Source organism: Alexandromys fortis, unplaced genomic scaffold (genome assembly GCF_014885135.2).
Source record: "Alexandromys fortis isolate MF-2015 unplaced genomic scaffold, M_Fortis_MF-2015_v1.1 scaffold_56, whole genome shotgun sequence".
Classification (NCBI taxonomy): Eukaryota; Metazoa; Chordata; class Mammalia; order Rodentia; family Cricetidae; genus Alexandromys; species Alexandromys fortis.
In genome coordinates this window covers 8,050,504-8,061,473 of record NW_026067935.1, presented here as the reverse complement: position 1 = coordinate 8,061,473, position 10,970 = coordinate 8,050,504, and the positions used below count along the sequence as shown (strand labels likewise).

Sequence of the window (10,970 nt, the reverse complement as noted above, 5' to 3'; positions counted from 1 at the left end):
ACAACCTTCACAGTAAATTGTGGGCCAGCTGCCGTGCTCAGGAGAGGGCTCAGCTTGCTTCTGGCGGGAGGTTTTGGTTTTGTGGTGCTAGGAACTAGACTCTGGGACTTGCTCCTGGGACTTCAGCATTTCCCCCTAATATACCTACAAGCCAAGCCTACCAACTGTGATCCTCACTAGGTTGTTCCCACAGAACATACGCGATGTTTTTCCATAGCTGCTATCTTCATATGAAACAGCTACTATCGTTATAAAAGGGGGCTGCTGGGCTACAGGTAACAGTTTCAGGCCGTGGCTTATCCCTCCCCCCTCAGTAGTTTCTCCAGCTGGAAGCAGGACCACCTGCGTCTGCTGCTGCGGGTACAAACCGGTGGGTACAAACTGGTGCCATTGCCGGCCTGCAGTTTCACATCATCGCACTGGCTCAATTCGGAACTGAAAAAAACGGCTCGTCCCTCCCCTTTGCCATTAGTCAGTTCATTTCAGGAGTACAATGGATTAGGGATGTTGTTTCTTCTTGGTTGATCACCAGCCTGGGTTTTTGCTTTGAGTAGGCGTGTGGCAAGGAGGGGGAAACAAGATGTATGAAATGGTATTAGCAAACCCTGGTTGGTGTGGCTTTTCTCCCCTAGTGTTCACATCAAGGCTGAAGGGCGGTTCAGAGCCTTTGCTGCTCTTGCAGAGGACCTGAGTTCAGTTTCCAGCACCCACATCAGGAGGGTCATGAAGGATTGTAACTGAAGATCTAGGGGATCTGACATCAGCCTCTTGCCTTTACAGGCAACCACATGACGTGTACACACACACACACACATACACACACACACACACACACACACACACACACGCGCGCGCGCGAATGAGTTCTTGCGGATCTTTGTGAGTTCAAGGCCAGCCTGGTTTACAAGAGCTACTTCCAGGACAGGCTCCAAAGCTACAGAGAAACCCTGTCTCAAAAAAAAAAAAAAAAAAAAAAAGAAAGAAAGAATGAGTTCTTAGGTGCTACTTAAACACAGATCTTACGGACCTGGAAGGTTTAGGGCTGCTGCCACAGAGTATGTCCCCCAAAAGTCACGTTTTGGAAACTGGATCTCTGATGAGACAGGGTGTGCTCTCTCGGAGCACTCTTCCTTCCCAAGTGCCTATCAGAAGGCTTGACAGAGGCAATCTCATCTTCGTGGTCATCCTGGAGGAAGTCGGCAGCCCTCACCAGACCCAGAATCTGCTGGAATGCTGATTGTGGACTTCCCGCCACCAGAAATTGGGAGATTTCTACTTGCAAATGCCCAGTTTGGGGCACTCTGCTCCAGTAACACCGTCAGAGGAGGACAGATGCTTTGTTCACTGTTGCAAAGGCTACGAGTGATGATGCCTCCTGGGGTAGGGAGAGAGAGTGGATGTCTGGGACACCTTCACGTCACTCACCTGAGTCACCTTGCATTTGTCTGCGTCTCTACTCACTGGCACACCCTGTGCTACCTCTTCAGTGGGAGCTGGTGACAGGATCCTTCACCCTTACACACACGAGTGGGCTTCCAGGACTCCCTGAAGCCTGCATAGTGATGAACCCCAAGGAATGGCTTTTCCACAGCCTCACATTCTCAGTGGCATTTTTTGAACAGGAACCTTCTCTTGAGTCTGAAGAGCCTCTAGGTCTTACTTATAGATAGAATCTCACTATGCAGCCTAGCCTGGCCTTGAACTTGGCCTCCTGCCTCACCTCCTGAGTATGGGGATTGGAGGTGTGTGCACTGCGCCTGACAACAGCCGTTTCTGTAGTTTGGTACTGGAATTTTTTGAAAGTGAAGTTCAAAGCCAGGAAAACAATGTCCAGCCATAGAACATGTCTCATGCGATGTGCTCACCTGTCCAACCTCCCAGAATGCCACCCTTACCTCCACACTCGGACCTGCAGAGCAGTTTACAGGGGACCCAGGAATACGCATTCTGCCCTGCTTCCAAGAACTCTGCGTACAGTTGGTCTACAGATCACACTGATTGGTGACACCTTAGGCTATGCCCACATCAGGGGATCTGCCAGCTGTGTGAACTGTGACTTGGGCATCTGACTGTCCGCCTAAGGGAAGGAACACCAACATAAGCAGAAACATCACAAAAGGACAGTTACTGACAGAAGAACCCCAGGAGGCCCAGGCTTTGCACCATTTTGCTGTCTGTTTATTTCAAGTTTACAGAGAAGCTTAATCACCTGTGGGCAAACAACTTATCTTTTCTCTTCAGATCATGTACTTGTAAGTGATAAATACACAGTATTTAACTCTGTACACCCGATAAAAGGAAAATGCATAGTAGAGAGGGTCTGGAGCAATCAAACAGAAGCAGAGGCCATCAGTCACCTAACGGAAAAGTTCAAAGTCCCACGACACTCAGCTCACAAAGCTGGAGAAGAGGGGACCAGCAATCTTCCCTAGCACCTTGGGAGCAATGGAGGCTCTGGCTCTGCACTGGCAATGTAAAGACGCCCTCGGGAAGATGGGCGAGGGAACGGGCCTAACCTGGTGTCAACTGGTACAGATGTTCTCATTCTAGAAAGGGTCAGGGACAAGAGCTCGGTCCCTGGAAAGGCCAGACCAGTAGGGAGCTGGCCTCTGTAGCCCTAAGTGATGAGGGGCTCTGTAAGGTGTCTGGGGGCCACTGGTAGCTTGTGGGATGTATCGGGGAGGCAGAAAAGACAGAGAAAAAGAGGGGGGGGGAACTTGTGCTTCCTTCAAGGCGTAGGTGTGGGCCAGGGTTGCCTATATCATGGATGAACCAGCACAGAAGGAACTGTGGGCATTGTATCTGCCCACGCGAAAGTTGCCGAGGCAGCTGACAATGCTTTTGAAAACAATGTTTGTGCTCTAATGCTCGGTCACGGCCAGACCTTTCTTACACTTTCCACAGCAGGCAGCGAGGCAGGATGGGAGCGAGGGGCACGCTCCTCTCCACAGCTTTCTTTGGTGTTTCATTGTTTAAGAAAAAAGTTACCCAATGTGGACCTCTCAACCCCGGTGCTGCCTGGACAGCTGGCAACCCTCTTCTGACATCTCAGATGGAAAGCTCCCTGGCGGGGAGAAAGGGCACTCACTGCCCAGCAGGGCTGTGTAAACACAAGAAGAGTTCTGCAGAGCTCCACACAGTGCCTGTCCTCCCAGGCGGGCCAACTAGGCCGAGCCAGAGTCCAGGCAGACAGGCTGGGACTGAGCCTCAGGGCCTGTTAGCTTTAACTACCACAAGGTGCTTATTGTAAACTAGCTGAACCCCATCTGTGGCCAGAAGGGTTAAAGCTACTGGGTTAGTTCTCCTTATATTTAAAAGAGGGAAACTGATAGCAAGTCCTTGGTCACAGAGACAATGCAAGCAGGTGAGAGGGTCAGCCCACACGCGCGCTTGCGCGCGCGCACACACACACACACACTGGAGTCTTTGCTCTAATTCTAATTGCTTATGTGACAGCAAGAAAGGCCTGGCAAAACTACAGTCAAGAGCTTAAGAGACCCTCTGGACGTCAGGAACGCCTGGGCTCACTCCCACCTCCGCAGGAAGACCTGCAGGGAGGCTCACCAGGCGGAGACTCCCAAAAAGCGGTCTTCTGAGCTCGGTTACTGACGAGACAATCATTACCAGATCATTCCAAAACATGAAAAGCAGAGTCTGGAAGGCCCCTTAAACTTCACGTCTTCCTCTGCAGCCCTGGGTACTCACCTAAACCTCTATCAAACTTCCAATATTGGCTGGAAGTCAAGAAGGTCCACGTTTACTCTCTAGGCCTCTGGCTACCAAGGAAAAAAGAGAAGGTCCTTTGCCCTGAGGAACGTTCTGGGTTTTGACGCTTTTCTGTACAATGGCACCCCGATGTCACTGTGTGGGTCACACTAAAGCTCTGATCCTAAGGACAGCCATTTGTGCCTAAGCTGAGTGAGAGCACTGCCCACAGGAAAGTGATGTTTCCTTGACTGTATCAACCAGACAGTATTTAAGACGGAAGAAACCTTAGTCTCTAGAACACACAGGTAACAAACAAGCAAAGCCGCTAATATGCAGGCACAGGTTTCGTTGACGCTCAGTCCCCATCACACAATGGCATGGCGGAAGGTGACAGACCCTGGAAGCTCCAATATGTACCTTGTGGATGTCTCTCTCAGAGTCCAGGCTAGAGACGTGGGAACATCTGCCGAGTCTAAGCCATGTAACGTACACGAAAGTGCAGGCTTTCACCGAGGTCTTTGCCAATTTACAGAGAAAATGAGCTTAGCTGATGACCTCAGAAACGCACCGTGAGCAGCTAACGTGAAGCCTTTGTCACCACAGCTGCCGAGTGCTCTTTCAGGGTTGTAGAGCCCCCTCGAGTGTTTCAACTGCAAGCCCTTTTAGCTTTCCTGACTAGAATTTTACCCATTTAAAAAAAAAAAAAACAACTTAAAAAGTCTCCATTACAAATAAATTACACTGAAGTTCCCCCAGCTCCTGAGGGCTAGCCCTGTTCTTCCATAGTCCTGGAAGGGTCACGCTGAACCTTCCACTCCCTCAAGTGCTGCCCCAGCCAGCAGGAGTTTCTCCACCTGATTCTCCACGCAGCTCAAACCCCACACACATTCACTTGGTACATCCGACATGGTTATGAATTAACAATGAAGGGTTTTTGTTTTGGCATAAAATGTTTTAAAAAGCAATTGTCCCCAAATGCATGTTGGTCTGGGTTTGCAACTCCTCACCCGCCGGTCCGGCCAGCCAGCAGCCAAAGTCGACGTCATGGAGTCATGTCCTTTTTTTTTTCTTTGTCCCCTTAGACAACAAAGGAAAAAGAAAAAAGAAAAACCACATACACACAAACACACACGCACACACGCACACCCCAAAAATTCCCAAACAAACAAACAACCCGGATAACCAGAGATGACAGTCAAGGCTCTACACACGTGCTTGGTTTCCGTAGGACATGCTGCTATGGAAACGCAGGGTGCAGCAGACCCGTGCAGGGCCACACAGCCAGGCATGCGAGGTCGGGTGATCCAGGCAGTTACTCCAGCTCCATCGCCGCCTCCTCAGGCTGCAGTGGAGGCATGCGTGGTGGGGAGCCGGGGGCCGGAGCTCCCCAACTTTCCACACAGGGACCACCTTTCACAAGAGTACTTCCTCCTCCCCCACAGGGGCTGGCTCGGGGCCCCGTAGGCTGTCTTCGCTGCCTTGTTTCCTGCTCACCGAACAGAAAATCAGCATTAAGTCTTGGAGAAATGATGGTGGAACCCTGGCCGGTCTCCCACCTTTGCAGGTCTCTGCCCTTGGGGGGTCACATCCGCTCTTTTAGATGTGCTCCCATTTCTACTGGCTCACTTAAATATCTCAAAGCCGACTTTACCTCCCCTGTAAATGGAGGAGCAAGATTTACCCCAAAGAGCAAAGAACTATAAAACTGGTACCAAACTACTTATGACACCCCATTCATGGCAGGGTCCTACAGCGGGGCGTGTTCCCTGACGTCTCATCTTTACACTCTAGGCTAGAAGTGCCTATAGGACAGACACTGTGACTCTTTTTCTCAGTCACTCCACAGTTAGCTGCTGGGGCAGTGCCAGGGCCTGTATGAACTGGTCTGTCACATGGAGCCTTTAGGAAAAGCCTGCAACACCCAGTCCATCCTCATCACCTACTCCCTTCTCAGAAGAACCCCTCACAGCCCACTAGACCTGCCTGGAGGCCAGCAGGGATGGAGTTTCAGCAGATGGAAGGGGGTTCTGAGGAGGGGACCCGGCCCCAGGCTTTTTTCTAGCAGAGCCCCCTTGTAGGAAAAGTCCCTGGCCTTGCCACTCAGGGCTGGTCTAACTCTCAACAATGATCTCTGTGCTCTACCCAAACAGGAGCCTCTGTTCCTGCATAGGGAAGGTAAACTGTAGTGTCCCTGTGTCCCTAAGGAAGAAACACATGTCTGAGAATTGCATTATCTGCCCTTTTATTTTTATATTCCAGAGGTGAGGGTCCTGGGAAGGATGCCTGCCCTTAAAGCTGCCAACTGCTGCAGGCCGGGTCTCGCTGCAGCCAGACCTCGGCTCAGGATCTTCCACAGGTAGCCCAGGGTGATGCTGTGTCTGCTGACTAGGGAATGAAGGAGTACTACAGCACTGAGCAGTCTTAGTCTGCTGGTACCACGCCATTCTGATCTCAGTGGAAAACGAACCAACAAAAAAAGAAACGTAGAACAAATTTTGCTCAGAGTCAGGAGGCAGCCTTGGTTTTGGCCTTACCAGAGAGAAAAGACAAGGCCCATGAAAGGCTCCATTTCTCATAACACAAGGGTGAGGCTACAGGTCATCTGGGAACAAGGTGGGGACAAGGCAGCCACCTGTTCTAATGCTAATCTGGACACACCTCCCTGGCTCTCATCTCAAAAAACACTATACCCAAACAGCAGGTGTTCTACATCACACGAGCCCCTGGCTCCTAGGATACAGGTGGCCAATGAACATCCTCATATAAGCCAACACCCAATGAGGAGAAAACAGTTCTTGCATACAACGTTCACAGCAGGCTCATTCATTTGTGACAGCCAAGAGAGAAACACCTTCCACCAATGGACCAAATATTACTCTCCATAGAAATACTACTCAGTTATGGAAAGGAAGGAAGTACTGACACTTGCTGCACTGTGGATGGCCTTGCAAACAGGCTGCCAACAGAAAGAAGGCAGACATGAAAGGCCCATACTGTATTATTATCCCACTTACAAAACCCTCCAGCATGGACAAATCGGCAGAAAACTGAACGTGCCTCAGTGGACACTGGAAACCGAGAGGTGTGAGTGGAGATAGCTCAGAGGAGGAAGGTTCCTTCTTGGGCAGGAACCGTCCTGATGGCTACATAAGTGACTGTATTGCAGTTTACAATGATGAGCTACGGGGTGTTAGTTATCTTATAGTAAAATTGAGCTTTTCATTTGTTTGCAGTGCTGGGGATGATGGAACGCACGGCGTTGTGCATGCTAGGTGAATACTCTACTGAAGAGCTCCAGCCCCACCTTTGATAAAGCTACTGCGTGTGTATGTGCATGTTCACGAATGTACAGAAGCCAGAGGTCAACTTCAGGCATTTCCTCAGGTACCATCCACTTTGCTTTTGGAGCTAGGCTGACTAAATCATCAGCTCTAGGGATCTGCCTGTCTCCACCTTCCCAGAAAACTCATGCTACCGCACCTGCATTTTACATGGGTTCTGGGGGATTGAACTCAAGTCCTCATGCTTGTGTGGAAAACACTGTAACAACTTAACGATCTCTCTGTCTCCAATAAAGTTACTTTTAACAAGAGAAGTGGCTGACAGGGGCTCCCAATAGAGTCAGGCAGCCTCATCAGGGTCAGTGTCCTGAAGGAGGCACTTAGAACGGGGTTACCAAATGGGTCCACCCAGCAAAAGTATTCATCTGCCCTGGAAGTTGTAGGTTAACGCTGCCTGATAGATACACAGGCAGGTAGGAGAAAGCTCTAATCCGGCTAAGGTCACAGACAGATGGATTTAGTTCTAGGATTTAACCCACCAGAGCTGCAGAGAGAGCCCTAGTGAAGAGCAGAGTGCAGAAGGCCTGCTGTGTGCACACTTAGAGCACAGCCCCGGGCCACAGTAGACCTTCAATGTCATTGATGTGCACAGCTATGCAGCTATCCAGTTGGGCCTGAAGACCTGGGTAAGTTTATAGGCATTCCAGGTGGAGCGCCATGCACCGCAGCCCAGCCCGCATGCATGGCACGCCATGGGACCCAAGCCCCTAAATGCCCCTTATTGTAAGCCTAGAGGCCCTGGGTGAACCAGGCACAGCAGCTCAGGCTGAAGGCACATCTGCCTGGTGGAGATGCCCACGTGCTCTGCAGATGCCCGCCCCCAGGCCCCAGCGAAGGGGAGGCGATGGCACAGGCAGGCAGACAGGCATTACCTTGGGCTCAGACAAGGGCTCCCATTCCCTGGTTGGTTTTTTGCTGGAATTGCCGAAGGAAGGGAAAAAAGTGAGACGGGACCCTGGGGATGCCCCCACACCCCAGAGACAATAGCCCCCAGCATCTGACACATAGAACCTATACCAGGTGAGTGGACACATGTTCACACAGAAAGTCCCAGAGTGAGACCATGTGACTTGTCAATCATAATACTCATGTTTCCGGGGCCACAGGCTGCTGCAACCCAGAAGCCCCAGTGAAAGAGCAAGTTCTCAGAGGAGGCGGGAGCTTCAGGGTATGTACACTGCCAACAGGTGGACGTTGGCTGAGCTAAGGAGGCTGTAAGAACAAAGCCAGGGCCTACTGACATCCCCAGTGTGTCTCTCCTGGGATGGCCCAGACCTAGCTTCTAGTCTCCCTCCCCAGGACTGGAAGAAAGGTGGGGGTCACTCACGTGAGCAGGTTTCCAGGTGCTGACAAGGAACGTTCCTCCCGCCGGCTGCCCTCAAATGGGTTCCCGAAAGAGCGTTTCCGAATCATGGTCTTCACTAGGATCTGAGAAGGGAGAAGGAAAGAGGGGGCGGTGATGGCTGGGCCACAGGAGGTTCCATGCACCCTCTTCTCTTTGGCCCCTGCCAGCTCCCAGGGCTCATGACTCTTGCAGGCCCTTCCTACACAGGAGCCACCAGCCAGAGCCACGCTGAGCCTAGGGGCAGCTAACTTACTGGAGCCCGCTCCCTGGCTGCCCTAAGGTCCAGGCTCAGACAGTGGCTTGTTGTGATCCAGTTCCCAGCCTACCCCAGCCCAAGACCCTGTGTTCCCAGAGAGCTGGCTATGTGTCCCTTAGCCATCGCTGAAAGTCACATGAGGTCATCTCACTCTATCCCACAAGAAACAAGCTACTTTATATCACAATTCTCAGGGAAGAGATGATGTTTTCAAGATTGAGAGTGAATTCACACAAGATAAACCTCACCATTTTAAGAGTCCAAAGCTACCAAAGCTATGGATGCTCAAGCCTCTTATAGAAAGGAGTTCGGTATTTGTAAATAATGTCTGCATATTCTCCAGTGTACTTTAAACCACCTTGAGCTAATTTAGAACACAGAACATAATATAAACACTTTGTCGATCGCTAGAGCTAATCACTTAGAGCATGACAAGAAGTCAGGTTTATGTGTCTGGTGTCTTTTTTCATATATTTTTGATCGGCGGTTAGCTGAATTTATAGATGTGGAAACCAACTGTATACACTGAGTAGTTTTTAGAATATTCAGGTCACCTTAATCCAGTTTCAGTAGTCATTCCCAGGAATCCTTCCCCACACAGCCCTTAGCAACTATGAATCTTCCTGTCTGTGTGTGTCACACACACACACATATACATACACACCTATTCTGAGCATTTCCTATATACATAACCAACTGCTACTAGCCTTTTTTGTCTAATTGTTTTTAAAATAATTTTTTTTTTTTGGTTTTTCGAGACAGGGTTTCTCTGTGGCTTTGGAGCCTGTCCTAGAACTAGCTCTGTAGACCAGGCTGGTCTCGAACTCACAGAGATCCGCCTGCCTCTGCCTTCCGAGTACTGGGATTAAAGGCGTGCGCCACCACCGCCCGGCCTTAAATTAAATTTTTTATTTTATGTATATTTATGATTTCCTGTATGTATGTATGTATGTATGCATGTATGTATGTATGTGCACCGTTTACATGCCTGAAAGTGAGAAGTTACGGATAGATATAAACTGCACATGTGTGCTGGGTGCTTTGCTAGAGCAGTGAGTATTTCTAGCCATCTCTCCAGACCCTAAAAGAGTTTCTTTTTTTGTTGTTGTTTTGTTTTATTTTGTTTTTTCGAGATAGGGTTTCTCTGTGTAACAGCCCTAGCTGTCCTGGAACGAGATCTTGTAGACCAGGCTGGCCTTGAACTCACAAAGATCCGCCTGTTTCTGCCTCCAGAGTGCTGGGATTAAAGGCAAGCACCACCACAGCCCGGTTTATTTTGTTTTTAAATATTTCCTATGTATAGAGGCCAGAAGAAGGTGGTGGATCCCCTGGAACAAGAGTTACTGACAGTTGTGAGCCGCTATGCAGGTGTAGATGGCTGAGCCATCTTTCCAGCCCCTAAGAAGGTTTTCAGACTTTTTACTTGTGGTGTGTATAGGTGTAGGGTGCGCATGTGTGGTGTGTAGATGTAGAGTGTGCATGTGTGGTGTGTGTAGATGTAGGGTGCGCATGTGTGGAGGTAGAAGACAATCCCTGTTGTTGGGCCTTGCCTTCCACCTTGTGTGTGTGGGGGGGGTCTCTTTAGCTGTTCACGGCTGTGTGTGCCAGGCTAGTTGGCAAGGGAGCTTCCAGAAGATTCTCCTGTCTGCCTCACATCTTCTTGTCAGGATGTGCTGAGATTAGTCTGACATTTTACATGGGTTCTGGGGATCTGCACTCAGGTTGCTGGGCTTGCCTCTACTCCAGCTCCGAGGGATCTGATGCCCTCTTCTGGCCTCCATGTCTGCATGAATGTGTATCTATATTCAGTCACCCATGCACACACAATTACACAGAATGTAAAAAAAATCTTCAAATGTAAGGGAAAAATAAAAAGGTAGAAATATCCAAATGTCCATCAGATGGAAAATGTAAAACCTGCAGCACATCAGTGTAGCTGAGTACTCAGGAATGAAGCACCCGTACAGCTACCACAGGGTGAGCCTTGGACACCTGACACTAGTAAAAGCCAGACACAAAAGGCCACACAGTGCAGGATTCCACGGACACCTAATGTCCAGCACAGATCAACAGAGGCAAAAAGCAGACCATCTTCAGGGGAGCGGGGGAACGACACGAGGAATCGGGGGTTTCTTCTGATGTGATGAGAACTTCTCACAGCAGGGTACCAAGGACGGTACTGTCAATGTCCCAAAGGCCAATGACGGGCTCACTCTGGAATGGTTAAAGGCAAGGAAAGCCAATGGAGAATAGAAGTCACAACCAGAGAGGCTTACAGTGACTGACAGGCCCCTTCCTCTGGGCTTTGGTAGGTGTTGTG

General features: G+C 49.9%; 1 protein-coding gene across 9 annotated transcripts in view; it reads right to left on the bottom strand.

Moving 5' to 3' along the window:
- Nucleotides 1–10,970, bottom strand: part of Camkk2 (calcium/calmodulin dependent protein kinase kinase 2) — a 54,416-nt gene that overhangs the window by 2,977 nt on the left and 40,469 nt on the right. For 4 of the 9 annotated variants that reach the window (XM_050146221.1, XM_050146222.1, XM_050146219.1 and 1 more), the window contains 3 exons: nt 8,377–8,477; nt 7,922–7,964; nt 2,157–5,194 (listed from right to left, as the gene is read on the bottom strand). In XM_050146221.1, the coding sequence (XP_050002178.1) occupies nt 5,021–5,194; nt 7,922–7,964; nt 8,377–8,477 (318 nt within the window). In that variant the 3' untranslated portion in view covers nt 2,157–5,020. The other 5 variants (XM_050146226.1, XM_050146223.1, XM_050146227.1 and 2 more) reach the window with 3 other exon arrangements.